Source organism: Dromaius novaehollandiae, chromosome 4 (genome assembly GCF_036370855.1).
Source record: "Dromaius novaehollandiae isolate bDroNov1 chromosome 4, bDroNov1.hap1, whole genome shotgun sequence".
Classification (NCBI taxonomy): Eukaryota; Metazoa; Chordata; class Aves; order Casuariiformes; family Dromaiidae; genus Dromaius; species Dromaius novaehollandiae.
Genome location: NC_088101.1, coordinates 19,041,793 through 19,061,517, shown reverse-complemented (window position 1 = coordinate 19,061,517; position 19,725 = coordinate 19,041,793). Strand labels below are relative to the sequence as shown.

Below are 19,725 nucleotides of genomic sequence, written 5' to 3'. Positions count from 1 at the left end.
TTTTAAACTATCATAATACACAGTAACATCTCATTCTATAGATCCTTCACCCACTTAAATTCCACAGACTTTGTATTAGAGAAAAGCACAGAAACTACAGCGGGCAAAACACACTAAGCAAACACAGAAATCTGTCTAGACTTTTCCTAATTTTCAAAATAAATTGCACTTTAGATTTTACTTCTTCAATACTTCCCACTTAGAAGTTTGCAATTCTCCTTCTCTCTGAGCCCATCCCGCATGTATTTTTTAGAATATATTTGATCTGCAAACAGAGGTTTACATAAGCATTTTAGCTGTGTTCATCTCTAGTCTCCTACCAGTCTTATAGCAGGACTATGATTTGGAAGCACTTAAAAATACTGGTTGTCAAATATTCTCTTCCTGCCTGCCTGCTTTTAACACCACAGATTTGATCTAAAGTACTTAGAACTCAATTTTCTATTTTGTCACAAAAGTGTTCAAGTTTTTTAAAGGAAAGGCTACACACACAGGAATATCTTGCACTCCAAGCTATAATATGGCTGTGATCATTTTACTGAGGAGACTGTTTATTCAACTAAGTCAGGATTTGAAGACACAAGAGTTCAAAGGGAAGTCTGTATGTGGAACAGTTACTGAGTACCTAGGAAATCTATTTCACTCAGAACTAAGTCTGCTCATCAGGGATAAGACCAGTATAATCAAAAGAAGTGCGAGTCTGTATACTACAAAGAACAAAACTTTCTGAATAAAGAAGGCTTCTGATTTGCACAAATACACAGGAAGAAGCTATACATCAATTGAAATTCTAAATTTAATAGTCATGTCTCCCTTTTTTTTTTTTTAAATGAAGTCAGCTAATCGTTCTAGCCATTTTTGTGTAGGACTTACTCATGGACACAACTGCTTGGAGAATGCATACAGTTAGAAGATTTTTAATAAATCCCACACTGCTATAAAAAAATTGCCATGAAAATGCAGTTATCATCCTATGATCACCACTGTTAACCTCAGGATCTTACTCTTCTTTCCTTTCTTTTCTGGACTAACTGCATTATTTTCCCACAGCATTATCTGCTTTTCTTTCCACAGAAAAAAGGCCATAGCATGCATCATACAGACAAATTCTTTCTCCCCTTTAGAAATAATGCTCTAACCTCTTTTACCCTCCAATTGTGTAACAGCCTGGGTCAAGTTTCCTGTGTTCAAAAAACTATCAAGTCCCTGTTTCTGATCTAAAGATCAAAAAAAAAATCTCATATTCCTCCAAGAGTGGAAAACAAATCAGAAAAGCAGCTATTCCTGTGTAGCAGATCACTGTGGCTTGCTGTCACCAAAAATGGCAGACAAAGCTATGCTTGAACCTTTGCTCCAGTCATTTTCTCTTCTTTTCGTATGATGATAAGCAGAGTAAGTAATATTAGATAGAGTAACCTGTAATTTCAGAAGGGCAGACTTGTTGACTTTTTTCTAAACCTAAAAGCTATTTTGGGGTAGAGCCCCTAGGCATCATCATTTACATGTACTCCGAATTCCACTCATGGCAATAAATGGAGCTACAAGTGGTGAAGAGAGAGATAAGTCAGAGACTCATACCTTAAAATAAACACAAAAAATAAAGCTTCTGATTTAAACACATGAAAGATTTCTCTATGTGGAATAGGAACATAAGGCTATACAGCAAGACCACTGGCCAGAGCCCTAGCTCAGAGAAAATTAATGCTAGACTAGCATATCATTACACCTTAACTTATTTACATGTCATACATAATATCCAAGCATATTGTATGAGCACCATAATTTTACTAGCATATATATTTTAGATAGAGCTAAACAAAAAGCCTATGTGTATAGGTATGTATGCATGTGTATACATATATGTATGTGCATATAAATGTATATATATAAAGCACAGACATATATATATAAATTTCCTGACTTCTACTCCCCTAATCTGCCTTTAAACCTAGAGCTGCCTCCCCATGATTTCTGCATAGAAAATAAAACCCAACAGCCCCAATGGCATTCAATCTTAATTAGCGTTGCACTTGCCCTATCAACAGAAAAAAGAACATCATTTTGACTGAGGTAACAGGTGACAGAGAAGAAAAATGTGAAAGCACCTCTAGCAAAAATGTTCATTCTAATGGATCACTCATGTACTGCTATTTCATGGAATAACTTCCAATAATAGTTGTAATTTACACGTTAACAATTGCAAGAAGATTGTATAAACAGCACTTGTTAATTGGTGTGAAAACACATTACTTTACACAAGTCATTCTAAACTTACATTATGGGTGAAGGAGGTAGGAGAATCACCAACCTTAGAGCATTGAGGGCTTTACACCTAAGGGAAGACAGAGGTTCTAAAAGTCATGTATTTTCACCTGCTTTAGTTGAAGTTGTGCATACTTCAAGGACAATATCCAGATCCTTCAAAACAGACTGCTAGATTAGAATAAAAACAACTGATTATTCTGGATGCTTGCAAGTTCTTTGACTTGCAAAATCTCAGTCTTAGAACTGACTCCTTTTGCAACATCAACTCAGAGATTTTGGCTTCATACTATCATACCAGGGCCTTTCCTGCAAAGGTGAAAAACCACAACAGACTGTGAAAGTCAAATTTAACAGCTGTTAAAACTACATGTGCTGAAAGGCATTACTTGCATTCAGCAACAACATTGTTTCGAGGTTTAAGGCAGCTGTAATGTAAAGCATTTAGAGTAAATCATGTAAGTTAAAGACAGCTAGTTCTCAAAGCATTGCTCCCTGCTGAAAATTTATTGCAAGTCAAAGCTGATCAATCAAGCTGCAAGATCTGAAGAAATATTAGACAGACACCTTTTGGGGCTTTAAATATATCAGAAATAAAGGAATGACAAAGCATACAAAATCCAATTTTAACGAAGAATTATGCCAATACCTCAAAAGATTAGATCTGGTAAACTGTGCTGTAATTAGTGATGCAACTTTGATTCTATGTTTTTACCAAGTGCATGATTTTCTAATCTTAGCATGCTTTTCATGACTGTAACTTCTTTGGAGCACCAATACATTTAAAAGCTCCATTAATTATATATGAACATTAGAATTAAATTCTGCAAGGTAATTTTTTGGATTTTGTTTTAGACTACAAAGTCCTCTTCAGAAAAAACAAACTTCAGAGTTAACTTTCATAAATTTGTAATCAGCTGGGCTGTTGATTCTTTACCTACGGAGTTTCCCGGGACAGAATCACCTACTCACTCAGCCAAAAGGATACAAGCTCATGTCAAGAGCTTCTTGTAGCACTGTCACATCAAAGAAAGAAGCAAAAACATGCCCACAAATTTACCTCAATTACTTCAGTGACTTCAGGAGAGAGCACAAGTATCAAATGCTGGTATGGCAGAAAAGCAAAACAAAACAAATCAGACTACCAGTCTCAATTTTACACACACATCATGAAACTTCTGTGAAGCAGAACTTGTTGATATCTTACAAGATACTGATTAAAAAAAAAAAAAATCAGATTTCTGCACTGATTTCTCCTCCTCCTGTTGATCTATGTTTAGATCAGAGTCCACAGATTAGAGTCCTCTTTATGTTCTGCCCTGTGGTTAACACTGTCATATGCTTTGCAAATAATCTGTTAGGACTCATCTAAATATCGTTTTGCTTCCATTCCATTCTTTTATTCACTTCTAGTCCTTTTTGTATAAAAAGGTAAGGAGAAGGTGGTTTCCCCGAACAAGGACTGAAGGATCTGTCTGAATTTTTTTTCTCCTTTCCAAAAGCCTAGTGACATCCACTGCATCTGTCATGCTTTGCAGGCCCAATATTCTATTTGCTGAGTATTATAAAAGCCTGATTAGGTCTACAAGAGCCAGAGTGCAAAGCACAGTGCAGGACTGAGCCCACTGTGAAGCTAGCTTAAAGATATTCAACACATTTATATATAGTTTAATCACCTTTTTGCGCATGGAGATAAAATAATAATAAAAAGACAGATGAACAGAACAAAGATAGTCCAGAGCCAGTTCGGTTTAGTTTAGTTAGTCCAGAGCAAGTTTTAGGGAAAACTTTAGCTTTTCTACATGAATATAACTGGGATCTCAACAAAACTATTGTGTTCCCCAGAATTAAATTTTATTTCCCTGTTTGTACTCTTCATAGATGTTTTTCAGTTTGACCTTCTGTGTTGTGAAGGAGGAGAGAGGGGGAAACAAATGCGTCTTCCTAATATTTACACATTCATAATTACTTTTTAGGAACACTGGATTTGCTTGAAGCTTTGGTTTAGGTAACTACTGCCTGCCTACATATTTGTGTTGCCTCAATCACTGTAGCATCTAAGCATTTCACAAGAAATCAATTAATCTATGCTTTCAACATTTTTGTGAGGTCAGGCAATGTCTTTTTCTTATTACAGAACAAATGATGTGACACTGAAAATTGGGCTTGGAATCTTCTTGTACTGCATAGTAGAGACAGCCTATGCTATTCAGAGTAAATTTGGGCACAAGAGGCTAAACTCTGCCAAAGGTGTCTCAGAGAATTGAAAGCTTCTCCAGGAATAAAATATAGGCCTCTCCTGTCTCAATCTAACCAACCTTTTTTAGCAATAATGCCTAACCATCATGTACAGCCTGCACAAGGAAAAGAGGATTCACTATCACAAAGACGACATGCTAACAAAACATCGTTAACAAAATTTTGACTTTTTTTTTGGTATGGTTGGGATTGTTTTCTGGGTAGAATGAGTGCCTTATTTATGACATTAAAATATCCAAAATCCTTGTGCTAATGGAAAAGACATAACGAAATCGCACCCCATCCTTAATCAGTACCACATCAAAAACCCGATCATACCTAGAAATGGACCAAAATCACAGACAGGATCTGACTTTTTGCTCGTTCAGGCATATTGCATGCACATGGCTCTGGCCTATTTCAGAGATTAGCTATGACTGCACTATTCACAACCCACATTTAGACTCAGAAGCTTCCAAATACCATAAGGGCTGAGATTCCATAGCTCCATTCCTTACAAATAAATAAATAATACTGCTTCAAAGCCACTACTCCAACATCATCTCATTACCTACACTTGACTAAAATGTGGAATAATGTGTAAAAACTGTGACTCAAAACATTTGTCTCTATCCCTCTTCTCTATCCAGATGTAGAATATGAGCTCAGCGGGTCAGAGGCAATGATTCTCTTAGGATTTCTGAACTGAGATCTCCAGCAACTTTTGCACATCAGCCAAAATAATGGAAACAGAGGGGGCCTGATTGGAATAACGCGTATATTTGCCAGATAAACGTAAGGCTTTCTCCCTGAAAAAAGTGAGTCTCTGAACAAAGAATTCTTAAAATATGTTGAAGCTGGGCCATAAATTGGTAAGACTGCAATAACACTGCAGTTTGGTAATTAACTGTTGATATATATGGCAACAAATACCGACAGGTTTTTGTAATTTAAGATAATTCCAGTCATTATTCATAACAACATATTTTATACATGGTGTTTTATGTATCTGACCTCTAGGAAAGATCACCATGTACTTTTACATACAAGCTACACCGATACATTAAATAGTTCTTTAAAAGTAATATTTAAAGTATATAATCAAGAACAGCTTTAAAATGACAAAATGTTTCACACACATAAAACTGCAAATATTATGAGCCAAAGGCTAGAATCAGTTTGTTAAATCACACAATTTGTACTAATTTAGAGCTAGGGATGTTCATATACACTTCCTCTCAATGCTGCGATCAGAAATCGAACAATTCAATAATCCAGAAAGCATTCGTTCCCACAGCCGTTCAGCAACTACCCTATATGCCAGCACGCTGAGCTTGATGTATTACCAGTGCAATCGACTGTACTTGCATCACCAGTTATGATCACACTCTAACACAAAACATCATTCAATCAGAAAATACTTGCAAATTCATTTAGAGCTATTATCTAAATAAACTAGCAGTATTTAATATTTCACTGCTAACTGAATTATAATGAACACAATAAAAATTCCCAGCTCTTAAGTATTAGAAATGGAAATATCTGTTAACTAGAGATATCCAAAAGAAAGGTCAGATTAAAATTCTGAATATCATAAATGACTCTCATAAAAACTTATAGAGGCCATGATGAATTCAAACCTCAAAAGGTATCAGGGAGAATGTTTGAAATGAACACCATGAAGCTAGGGTTTTTCGCAATTAAAATACTTACAGTTTATTAACTAAACAAACTAGGAAAATTCAGTTAATCAGGGAGATTCCCTGTAAACTTGGGCAGATTTCCAAGTTTTCTAAAATATATCAATATCACTGCTGTCAGGTAGCAGGAACCCACTATGACCCACTCTGGATGGGTTAGATCCTCCAGTTGAGATGGCTCATCCTTCTATGGTAATCTCCTGATGTCTGCAAAATAGTCCACTATCTTTTCTGAAAACATGGATGTGTGCAATCACTGAGACTACTCTAGAAACATAAAGACTTGTGGAGACTGTCTCTTGTGGAGAGAGCTGCTGGATCACAAATTCCTGGCAAGCTGTGACTGTTCTTTATTGCTCTTGCCCTGCACATATACAGCAACTGCCCTCTACTTCCAAAAGCCCAATCATTCTGCTAGGTTACAGGATTCAACATGGATCCAAGTATGATTCTACAGCCTTGTTAGCACATAGCTGCTTCTTTAATACCGTTTTTCACAAGCCTGTTAAGAATAAAAATAATGAGCAGCAGCATTCAAATTTTAAAATCTGTATCTAATTACAGAGCATTTAACTCTTCCCACTTAACAGTGGTCCTGATTTCCAGGTCAAGCATAGTGTATCCAGCAAAAACAGATCTGATGGAACTGATCATCAGTTTATCTAGATTTTCTTTAAGGGATATTGGAAGAGCTTTCAAACCTTTCTTAGGGAAATGAAAACAACAGTTTAGAATATATAATTCTCCCTGCCCAGCAATGTAAATGAATCTATGCCTACTTTTCTCTAGGAGCCAATTCCTCACATGCTATCAAAAAAGAGTTCTCTCACTTGACCTGGTCTATATTTCTGTCATGAGTAAGTCTTAGCTATGTCTCCAATCATATAGTTTATTTAGTGCAAGTATAAATAATCACTTCCTCCCTCCCTCTGATTTTTCTGTGGTTAAAGGCTTTTGTATCCTTTTATATTTTGTATCCTTTATAATGTATTTGCTCAAAACAGTTTAGAAGTTCCCAGTCTCATTCCATTAAAAGTGAGAATAAGAGTAAACTCCAACTACCTAGCAGAAAAAAATATCATTATAGCAATAACTGGGAGTATTAAGAACATGCAACCTTCAGTGTTTTGTATGACTGTTGTCACTACTTTCCCCAAATTCCCTGTAGCCTTCTTTGCAGTAGTTTGCAAAGTTCACTTTCATCAAACCCAAAGTTTTAAGATTTGTCCTTTAGAACCAGATTGCGGTGTACTGTACTGAGATTGGGATGCTGTAGCAAGCCTTCCCCTGAGTCCTCACTCCAACCCCCTGCACTCTCAGATTTGCCAGATGTCTTTAGGCAACACTAATAAGGTGGCTTATGCTCTATTTAACACTGGATTTTTTAGGAAGATATTAATCTTTTTAAATTCTTGGAATCCTGCTAAGTTGTTCTCACTTGTTTGGTATAATAGCATTTATTTTTGTTACTGCCAATGTTGCATAAAGCCACAAGTGTCAAATTTTGAACACGGCTATGAGAGCACGGTGTCACACTGAATGATGCTCACACAGTACCTCAGAACATCAGCCACTTTAATGATTATCTTTAGCTTTTCTATCTCTGTTTAGAGCAGCATACCTTGCCCAGTGTATATTTTCACTTGCTGCTGTTCTCCAGCTGCTGGTAGAAACAGCCAGATTAGAAATAATTCCATAAAAACAAATTCTCAATTCCAAATAAGTACAAATCCCTGTATCTTCTTTTATTCCAAATTCCTTTAATTTCTCCTCTTCTACTGCAGTAGGTAGGTAAGTAAAAACTTCAGCTCTAATGAAGGTATGGCTTTGTTCGTTTATCTCCTGGGTATGTTATTTTGGCTCTGTGGAATGGATCTTTTTGTTTAACAATAGCCCAGCAGCTCTGCATTTTCCCAAGGTTGCTTAAAGCCTCTGGTCATATACTTCCGCCATCTATTCCTCTTTTTGCTGGCATCCATTGCTTGCAGATATAGAGTAAATCACTGTTTAAATCCTCTCCAATTGTTTGCCACATTTCTGGAGAATTTCAACTCTAATAGGTCTTTTAACCACTTCTAGTTAAGTGCTGCTGGAACAACGTGCTGCATTTTGCTGCTGGCACTGCGCACTACTTGTTTTTCCGTAATGATTCACAGCCAAGGGTCCAATAGAAGCCTGTTTCTTTGAGTGCTCAAGTTCTAACATAATACATCATATTTCATTAGCCACAACATAACGCAATGCAGTCCAATATGCTGCATATGCACACTTGCTTGTCATTTTATTAACTAAAAAACTACTAATAAATACCATCCTTCTCTTTGCATTACATAGGTACATTTAATATGCACAGAAGCAAATTAAAATAACAAACCATTCTTTAATTAATAATCTTGGAAAAAGTAGGGAAACGGTTCTTCCTAACAAGTTCAATCATACTTGCTTTCAAAATTCTGAAATGATCTCTGTATTTTCCAGAGGCCCTTTCTGTCTTGCTCTGTATGTATATGGCTAGCTCATGCCTGTTCCTAGGTACGTCTTGAACTTTTCCAAAGAAAGAGGAAAAAAAATCTGTAAAAATCACTAGTTTTTACAGTTATAACTTTGCAGATTATGCTGACAGTGACAACAGGTGTCCCTAGGACAAGCTGGCTGGAATTTACTGCAGATCTGTACACCAGTACTAGATTTTGCCACCTTTAACCTCTTCTCTTTACAATGCAAGACTTTAATTTGAAAAGCACCCTGGACTCATACACAGTCTCCATGGAAACTTTTGTTCAATATTTTGACCCATTTATGTATGACAGTACATGCCATCAACTCACACAATTGTTTTTTAAATATAACTCATTAAAAAAAGATCCCTGAAGTTTTGACCAAGTGTTCCAGTTCAGAATTACACTCATAACTATATTACTTCCAGGTCTGTACAATACTGACTTCTGAGTTTTCCCAGGCATCCTAAAAGGAACCTGCTAGTGTCTTCCATATGGCAGGAGACTTTTCTGCCTATGTTTATTCTCTTAACTCTCAGAAAGAGCTATTTATTAACAGCGGGTGCATTCAGTTGGAATTCAGGCCACAGGTGGCCAACTGCAGATCACAAGCAGTTCTCCAATAATTCAAGGATAGCTCCCAGATCACCTCTATGACTGTACAGGAGCAGCTAAATAACCTGAAATCTCAGGAGCAAGTAAAATCAGCTGGCTCATAAGATTGGCATCATCAGACAGTGCTAAGATCCAGTTATACGCCCCATAAGCCATCCCACATTTACAGTAAGAGTTATACAGAACCATTAACTTCTGCTACCTGAGAACAACTCTCAAACCTCTGACGTATGTACATTGCTGCTGCCAGCCACATAAAGATTTTGGCACATAGCTCATGGGGTTGAGGAAGGCTGCCCATGTCTGTAACAGACAGCATACAATTTGGATCGCAATGATTGCAAAGGATATTAAACATGCATTATAAAGCAATCTATTAACACATTGGCTGTCTTTGTGAAAATGAACATATATGTCAATTGCTTCATGCTCTTTTGAGTTTGGTAGAATATAGAAATCCCCAAATCATTTTTAAGTCTGCACCAGACATAAGAAAAGCAAATGATTATTGCTAGGTACCCTAGAGTCTAGGCAATGAAATATTGAATCATATATTGTAGAACAATATATGGGTGCAGAAGGAAGAGAAGGCAAAATAAAGAATGAGTGTGCCTTCTGTGCAGGGTCCTCAGACAGAATTATAAATGGAGACTCTGCTTGGCTGTGTTAAACAGAACTAACACTATGCAGGGCAGAAATGGATTTTTTTAAGCAGTTTCATATAATGGGCTCGGTAGCTTTGAGAAATGTCTTTCCCTAATGGTCATTGTATTGATGTAGAGCCTAAAGACAATTTTCCTAATTAAGCCATAAATTACAGCTGTAGGAAAGTCTGGTAATTCACTATTGGAGCTATGCAGAGCTCTGAACCTTCAGACTGCTAAGGATATGGCAAACCTTTTACCTAACTTTACTCATTAATTCCTGCTTCTTCTCCTAGTTTTTCTTAGAGTTTTGGGATCAAAGAATTCCCTTCATATCTCATAATGTCACTCAAAAAGTAGGTGGGTTTGGCTCTCAGATTATATTTACCACCATAACCTTAACAACCCCTTTCCTTTCCTGATTTCCTTTCACTTTCCTCCATCAAGCTGAAATTCCCCTTATTATAATTTTGCTCTTTGCTTTGTTTTGGGTTTTCTTTCCCTCCTCTGAGAGGTTGGAGAAAGGCAACAGTGACACGCTATCTTTTTTTTTTTTGTACTCGACAACTTGTAAGGTGTGATAGATGTTTGATTTCTTCCCAAATCATCGGGAGACAGCCAAATGGCATACTCCAGATAGCCTCACTGAGAGTGTATCCTGACAAGGTAAACCTGTGTTTCGACAGTCACTTATATACCTTCAAACCTTAATGTGACAGACCTAAGACTCCAAACCTGCTTCTGGATGATCCACTGGAATGCCCCACCACTACATGCTCTGGGGCTTGTGTAGTAAACTTGGAGCTAGCAGATAATTTTAGATCATTTCACCTTTTCTTTTGCATTGTAAGGGCTTCTGAGATGTCTGTATTTGAGGAAGAAGAAATAAGATTTGATTTCATTGCCAAAGGTTTGTGACTATCCACTCAGTACAAAATATCAGAAAATATGACAACCTATGCATTGTCAGTTAAGTAACTTTCAGTTTAATGTAACCAGCAATGTTTCTGAGCATTAAAATATTGTGGAAAGAATAAAATCTCAGCAGGCTTCACTGAGGAATCAGTAGTGAACTGGCACAGATTTTAGAAATCAGACTCTTCCCTTTCTCTCTTGCACACTCTTCCAGCTATTTGAAACTAACGAGCAGTGGGCCAACATAATACTAGAGTAGCATTTAAGTAATTAAGTAAATACTGATAGCGATCAGATTCATTGCATTTAGGATTCTTTAATATATACCCATTCCATCTTCCTACACATGGTCCTTCCCCAACAGAAAATTAATAGCTGAGGAAGAGACTGCAACCAGATTTACAGATATAGAAGTTTCATACTGGGGAGCTCTGCCATACTACACAGTCTTGTATAGAAACACAAGGTTAAACATAGATGTAGGAATACTTCTATGTTATAAAAAGCTGATTCCTGATGAGCTTGTAGGAATCACTATTCCAAATCATAAGAATATTTCTCGAAGAGATTCCAGCCACCTAAAGCTCTACAGTCATTTGGAGGTGGTAGCTACACAGCTAAAGAAGTTTCTTTTTGCATTCCTTTGCAGAAGAAAGGTGCAGATGCAGAAAATGCTTATGCAGATGCATAAAATAATTCTGAGGAGAAAAGTACCCTCAAATTCCACAATACGCAGGTTTTTTTTCTTTGCTATTTCATCAAGATATTAGAAGAAATTCTGGATTCTGTTTCAAGAGATTGCATTTTACTTTCCATTCATTTCAAAATAAGAGAGATGAAAGGGAGAGGTGTATGACGGCAAATTGTTTGCCAACCTATATAGCTGCCCATCTTTTAAGTTGACTAAGATTTACAAAAATACAGCTTGTTGTTTAAGAATATTTTTTCCCCAATATTTTAACTAAAACACGTGTCCGCCATAAAACAGACTCTGAGTGAAGATTATGAGCACCAGTAGGTTTATGCATCTCTTTGCTCCTGAGGGAATTGCTAACAAGGGCAAACTCAGTAACTAGGAATAGGAGTTGCTGGATTTAGACTTTGCAGGGCGCACCTCAAAAGATGCAGAAAGTATTAAATGTGACTCTCTTTTGAAAGAAACAGACTCCTTTTGTACAAAGTCTACCCAGGGCACTGTCCCAGCCTATTGAAATCTAAAAGAATGTCACCAATATATACAGAATAAAATGCCTATTATTTTTTCAATAGCTGCATAAGAGGTGCCTGAAGCAGGAAGATGTAGAAAATTATATTAAACAAGAAATCCAGGGAGGCTTTTACTGGTGGCAGAGGAAGAAGGTTTTTTTTCCTATCAGTCCATTGTTCTGAAACAGATTGTCACCGGTCTGGTCAAAGGTCTTGGACAAGTTGAAAAAGCTCAGTTACCTGTATTTTGTGCTGCAGATTTTAGGCAACCAATTCTGAAATGTTACAAGGTATTTTAAAAATCAAAACGAATTTGTGCCATCTCGACTGTGTGGCGGCAACATGAAGTGACTGTTTCAATTATTATATTTAAATAACATCTATGTCACCCCTAGGAATCTGCTTTAAAGGCCAAAGCCAACAATCAGAAGTTATTTGCATTAAACAACCAATAAAGTGTTCTCTGAATTGTATTTTTCTTAGAAACAGCAACATATACTACAAGAAGTACACAGTAATCTTCCTGACTACAGTCCATTCAGCAGCATAGTTCTTAGTTTAAAAAAAAAAAAAAGAAAAAAAAAGGGAGAAATTAGCACCCCAAAGTGCTGGAACAAGGAATTACGCACATACCAAAGCATAAATGCCTAAATTGGCTCTCAGTGTGACCTCCAGTTTTAAATGGTGAGGTCACAGATTGAATGTAGTCCCCTCATTAGTCACTTAATGCCTGGAAATTCTCTCTCATCTATTTTTTAAAGTCTTTTTGTGCTGGATGAGAACTTCATTTAAGTGACTCCATTATTTTCTGGAGGTGGAACTTCTGTGCAGGCTTAAAAGACCACCGCTGGCAACAACAACAAGCTAGTGCCAAAACAGCTTTCAGATACAGAGCATGCTCAAAGACGAATGTCTGAAATAAGGCCCAGACATTTGAGTAAACTACGGCGGCTCACCAAGGTACTACCTGTTGTAGATACGGTCACAACTGACTGCACACATGCTTGGAGCCTGCAGCTAATGAAAAGCAAAGTACTTGGGTCTCTCTTACTGGAATTTGAGCCATCAGGTGGATCAACTCAACTTGAGAGTTTCATCATTTCACCTGTTCAGATTATCGGAGTCAAGGATTCCTGCTACTATTCCCACTGAATTTCACTTACTAGTTTTAAATTCACACCCCTGATTCAACCAATTCAAACTAAAAGCACTTATGGAAAAATTTCAAGTACTTGATTCTATACAGGAACAATATCACAAGAGCAAGTGACGAGCCAGGATGGTATCACAGAACGTTAAGTGATATCCCTCTTTTATGCTATCAAAGAGGGAATTACTTCATCTAGATTATAATGAAACATATAAGAATTGGAAATAAATGTCCATTTAGGTGGCTTTGTGCTAAAATGCAAGAAAAATACAATTTGCTTAACAAACTACTGGTACATTTAAAACTGAGCTTTATCATCATGCCCATTAAACAGACTTTTTTTAGGCATGACTCCATCAATTTAAAATCTTTAATACAAATAGATTGAGTCTTGCAGTGTTCCTTCAGGACAAGACAGACATTTTCAAGGAGCTTTTAAAATGCAGTTTTCTGAGAGAGGCAGACTCTACTGCTTGTGTGGGCATACATTTATACAGGTTACTAAAGGGTGTGATGTTTTTGCATCTAAGGGCCCTGCATATAACACAGATACAAAATGGGGAAAATCTCTTCTCCCCCTCCCACTCCGTTCATACAGCTGTATCAACAGAAGCATGATAAATATTATGTGATCTTCCTTTGTGCCTTTTTTTTTTTTTTAAATACACAAATCAGGAGATCAGCTCCTAGCACGTCAGCAGAGCACTCCAGCTCTGCCTTCTATGTCTGTAACACTCTCCACAAAAACACCAGCAGTATACAACTCCAGAAAAGAGATTTTCATTTTAAACAGGGACAGGGAACTCACCGCATACACATGATCCAGTGTGCGAGTTACACAGCTCCTACAGCTCACTTTTGCCAGAAGAGCCCTGAGCAGCCTTACCAGTAAGCCTGCTGCACACGGGAGCAATCGGGCTGCACCTGAAAAGGTGCATCACCAGCAAGCCCCAAGGGCAGCTGTGCTGACCACACACCAACCACAGCTGCACAGCAAAGCCCCAGGTTGGAGCACAGAAGTAGTAGCTGTGCTGTTGCCACTTTCCCTATCACTTCTCCATCTCTGACCTTCCCCAGGGGATTCTCACTCGCCTAAGGATTTCCCAGCACAAAGGCAAATGAAAGACACTTTCCAGGGTTTTGGACAAATTCAACAGACATTTCAATACACTCGTTTTTCTGGAGCCCTACTGCTCTTTTAAGATAAAGTGATGAACTACTGTGAATATTTTGAAGTTATTCCTTATAGGAATGCCAAACACAGATAACAATTTTAAAAACAGTTAGAGCGCCAAGCACAAAACTACTACTCTTGTAATAGTGAGCAATTTTGAGACTTCAACTGTAATGGGAAGTTCCTGGAACAGGGTTAAACTGAGTTCTGCTTGGCTCTGAGCCACCCAAATATTTCTTTTCCACATTCCCATCAATTACAGAAGTACAGTAAGTGTTTTTTTGTTCTTAAGTGCATTATTACTGGGGACACAAATAAGCCATTTTTCTTCTAGGGTTTCGGAGCTAATATTTCTAAAATACTGTATTACACATTTGGCAGGCTTGAAGCATGATCCAATTTTTACTTGTGTGAGATTAGTAAGCCAAGCCATTTGAATCAGCTAAAAATGGGTAGTGCTAGCGAGATTACATACCCTTATGATGGTAGCTCTAATGCTAGTAAAGTTGTTTTTACTTCACTGCTGGTATAGGTATTCACATTTGGGAGAGCAGTTCTAGGAAGCTGAAAACAATTTTTAACTGTTTACATGCAAACATTTGCAGATATATATCATAAAGGAACGGCTTTTGTGAAAAATCAGACTGTATAAAGTCAGATTTACCATTTTCCATGATTTAGACTGAAAATTTTACACTGAGACTTCATTAAGACAAGTTTATAATCCAGCTAAAAAGGAATAGCTAATCACAGGCATGCGTGTACTTTGTTAGGAAGAATTTATAATCCTAGAGTGAAATACACCACCCTCAGAAATACTGCCTCCGATCACTGAGCAAAGTCTATCCAAATGTAAAGAGACTAAAAGAAGTGCAACGTACTCTCTCTCAATGCATGTCACTTGTAGGCTGCCTTTACTGCGTGTGCTTATGTCAGCTCCTACACAGATATCCCAAATTGCAGTGTTAGGTTGAATGTTCTAGGGATAAAAATAAAATCACTCCTTTTCTGAAGCCTCTAGTCCTGTGGGGGATGTACAACACAGACACATGACTGAAGCACAGAGGGATGAGTTTCTACAGCGCTAGCGTAAAGGCAAACGTCCTATGGAATTAACCATTATCATTAATCATGATAAATTAACCATGAAAACTATGGTTAATTTATCAGTGCTGAAATCTTCAAGTCACATGACTGTTTTCGAGGAAAAACCTGGGGCTGACTGAGGGCTAGGTGTGAATTTATCTACATTCTGCCCAGCCTTACTAATCCCTTATACATGGCACATGCTAGGGGAACATGGCCTTATGAAAAGGTCACTTAGATCCACACCTATGGATGTCAGGGAATACAGTTCCACTCTCCTAAGCAAACTGGTACAACTCCACGAGCCGAGGGGCCTGGCCTTGTACGTCAGACTGCTATCAGCAAGGGCTCTCTGACCAGTTCAAAGATGGCTGTCAGACTGTTATGGCAATTAGAAATTCTTAAATATAAAATTATTAACATGTTGATCTAGGAAGACAGCCTCCAACTGGTTTTGTGGACAGCTTTATGCTGGATGATAAGGAGCATCACATTTTCTTTGGTTAAATTTGATATTAACTACAGTATCAGACATCACCCCTGTACAAGGAAATATTCCCTGTCACTTCAGAAAAGGCACCAGATCAAATCCTGAATTAGGTATCAGCTTTCTTCAGCAATATTTTTGGAAAAGGAGAAATATCTGATTTATAGATATTCTCTCTCCCTCAGCTTTTCCACAGCCCGTATCAATAACTATTCAACGAGAAAAAAGTAAAATAGCACCTTCTCATTCAGCATCTTGACCACTAGAAAAATTCTTTACTTTCAGGCCCTCAGGACTGCAATTTTTTTCCCCTTGAACTCATTTAAAAAAAAAAAAAAAACTAATAAAACATTACTGAAGTCATCTTCATGGTTCAATACTGTGACCACAGTATTTTTTTTTCCCCAGCTTTTCGTGTGCCTCGTTCACCTTTACACTAGATGCAAGCTGTATCAAGGAAAAAGCTTAGCCAATCCCTACGACCTCGATCTAGAATTTTAGTAACTAACCTTAGTCAGCCAGTGTTTCCATTCGTTATTACATCTCTTTCTCCCTTAAATCACCTTTAGCTTTCTCACTCTCTTTCCCTTACTCATGCAAAAAACTCTCACTTATATAGTCCACACATCTATTACCTTGTATTTCTTCAGATCCTGTCTTTGGTCTCATGCCTATCCATGGTTAAATCAAGCCGACTGGTTAACAGAGAAGTGAAACTTCAGGCTTTCCCACTCCTTGCATTTTCTCCTTTCAGATGCTTGATGTTGTCTTTCCTTTTTTTTTTTTTTTTTTTTTTAAATAAACACAGAGTCCAACACCAGAAAAACCCACATTATCAGCAAAGCTGTGTCAGTTCTTCACGATAAACTCACTTCTGTCAGTCTTCACATCCCTGACTCTCTTCTGATATATCACTTACTTGATTTGTTCTTTAGGCTTTGAAACCTCTGGGGCAAGGATTATCATCTGTCCTCATATTACAGTTAAATAATAAAAACTTAAAATAGATTAAAATTTAAAATGGATTAAAACTCTCAAATGTTACTGCAGTATACTGCTTATTATACCGTTAATTCTATTAGATTTTATTGGCAATAGCTGGCTTACTAGACATATTTACAGACCATATTCTATCATTATCATTCATGTGAAAACGCAACAATTAGCCAAAACCCCCATTGCATATCCAACAGAAGAAAGATTTACTCCATCTAACAAAGGGTGGTAGAGTTTAGTCTTCTTTCACAAAGAAGTGGACAGCCGAGACAGAGGCAGTACTCTCTCTATCGAATGCCAGAGCGAGAAAACACTCAGAAGTCACTTTCAAAGTGACTTTTAACAAAGTCTATTTCCTACTCTAGAAGGCTGGGCTAGATTACTTACAATATAACCATTGTTTGGGTGGTGAAAGCACAAATTTAGTTAAGGCCACATGAAGTACTTCTGATAAGCTAGTCTCCCTTCCATTGCATGCCTAAAATTCAGGCAGCACGGAAACTCTAATTTCCATTATAACATTGCACAAAGAAAAGTGGCTGTTTCCCCTTTTGAGCCCTCTTTCTGAAACAGCAAGAGTAGGATAATATCGTCAAACAGATGAATTGCTGTATATTAAGCTTTACAAGAGCAGATACTATGGGATCTCAGTAGCACAATGTCATAAGCCCCGGTTACAGACAGGATATGAAAAAGTGTATGGACTTACCAAAAAATCTCTGATGAGTTTTTGTAGTTCCCTGTGACCATGCTTTCCAGCAATACCTGCTGGATTGTCTCCATCTTTGTTGGTTATGTTGCAAGCCTGTGTGGCCATGGGACACCTCAGTAGAAGAGCAGCAAGGTTCTTTAATCCAAATTTGGCTGCACAGTGAAGGAGAGTGGGAAGTTCTTCCAAATGGCTGTCTGTATTCAGAAAAAAAATTTTTTTTTTATAAAGAACAACTTTGCTTTTATAAAACACCTGTCACCTTCTTCTACAAAATTCCTTTGCATATTAGTGTTACTGAGTTGTAATTCAACTGGCACCTGAAGAACAATTCTTATAAGAGTTTTACATTTCACATCTTAATAAAGGAGCCTTCGACATAACTGAGAAGTCTCACTTTTTTTTCCCCTGACAAAGGGATTTCAAAGCATTTTAGTTCTATTGAGAAATAAAATGTTTCTTCCAAAGTAAAGAAAATTCAGCAGCCTTGGCATGCTTTTGCATAGGTGTATACTATTTAATGCTTTAGATAAATTTTTAACCTGGGACATGTGAATAGGATATTTTGGAGGTTTATGGTCCTATGTTTTTGTATTACACAACATTTCTGAGAATTTGCAACTACCAGGAACCTGCAAAAATTTGCTTAGCACCTTAATGAAAAATCAGACTATTTAAAGATGGATGTTTCAGCTAAAGATTTTTAGGATTTCTATGAAAAAGCATGATATTTGTTTGCATTACAGACTATTTTTCACCTTGGAGAACTGGGACAAAGCTAAATTGAGGTCAGCTTATCATTTCAGCAGTTAGACCTGTATCCTGACTCCAACAGGGTCCCCAAGATGCCTACAGAAGCATAAGAGATTAAGCACAAGCAATACTTCCGTCTGCCCTCATACTCCAGCCCCTTTCTTATCACTTGTGGTTTGTTGTGTTGTTATTTGTCTATATATCAGCATGCAGTGCAGCTGTCTTCCAAGTATGTGTCCAGTCTGCCCCAGGGCACCGTTAACTTCTCGCATCTTCTGGGTCTTTTGGCAGTGTCTTTACTTCCCACTGTCTGAAGAACTGCTTCCTCTAGTTTATTTTGAACCTGGCTCCTACTAGGTTCAATTGAGAGTCCCTAGTTCATACTACACTCCATCCCCATCTGCCTTCTCTGCATTGCTAGCGACTTCTGTTATGATCCCCACGCCTCACTCCCAGAATTTTTTCTGAAGAGCATCAGCCTACTTAATTGTGCCTTGTAGAGAACCTACTCCATCACCCTCACTGCTCTTTTCTGAGCCTTTCCCAGTTCTAATACATCTTTTTTGAGATGATGGGAGCAGAACTGCATATGATAGTCAACTTGTGGGTGAAACATGTAATTTATGCGTCGTCATAATTAGGTCCTCTGTTTTGTTCTCTATTCCTTTCTAATAATCCCTAGTATTTCATTTGCTTTTTGATTTGCTGCCTAGCAACAAGTTGACATTATCATGGAACTGTGTGGTCATACTCCTGAGTATTAACACCTGCCCAAAGTGTCTCATTTTGTATGCCAGCATAGCATTGCTTTTCCCACTTGCATCACTTTGTTTTTACCTACACTGAATATTATGTCATTTTACTGCACAGTCACTAAATCTCATAAGACCCTTCCCCAGTTCTTCCCAATCAGCCCTTACTACCCTGAATACTTTGTATCATTATAAAAGTTTTCTTGAACTGTCTGCCTCCTGTTTTTTAGACAATTACTCATGCATGCCCAATTAGTTACCAGCTTGATCAGGTTTCCAGAGTCTCACAAGGAACTCCAAGAAATCTATAAAGCTAGACCTTCATTTACAGAAATTTTCCTTTATTGTAGTTTCTACTAATTTGTCTGGTAGAGATGACACATTAACCTTCTGTAGTTTTCAAGGTCCCAAGAGAAACTGGGTTTTGGCATCACATTCACACCTTCTAGTACTATGGAACTGAAGACACTGCTGTTAGGAATCCAACTATTTTATTCTTAAATTCCCTCAGAACTCTTTAATGAATCCCATTTAGTCTTG

At 37.5% G+C, this 19,725-nt stretch overlaps 1 protein-coding gene across 6 annotated transcripts in view; it reads right to left on the bottom strand.

The window, feature by feature from the left end:
• Positions 1–19,725, bottom strand: part of BANK1 (B cell scaffold protein with ankyrin repeats 1) — a 151,519-nt gene that overhangs the window by 67,735 nt on the left and 64,059 nt on the right. For all 6 annotated transcript variants that reach the window (XM_026109501.2, XM_026109523.2, XM_026109545.2 and 3 more), the window contains one exon: positions 17,681–17,877. In XM_026109501.2, the coding sequence (XP_025965286.2) occupies positions 17,681–17,877 (197 nt within the window). The remainder of the gene's footprint in view (positions 1–17,680; positions 17,878–19,725) is intronic.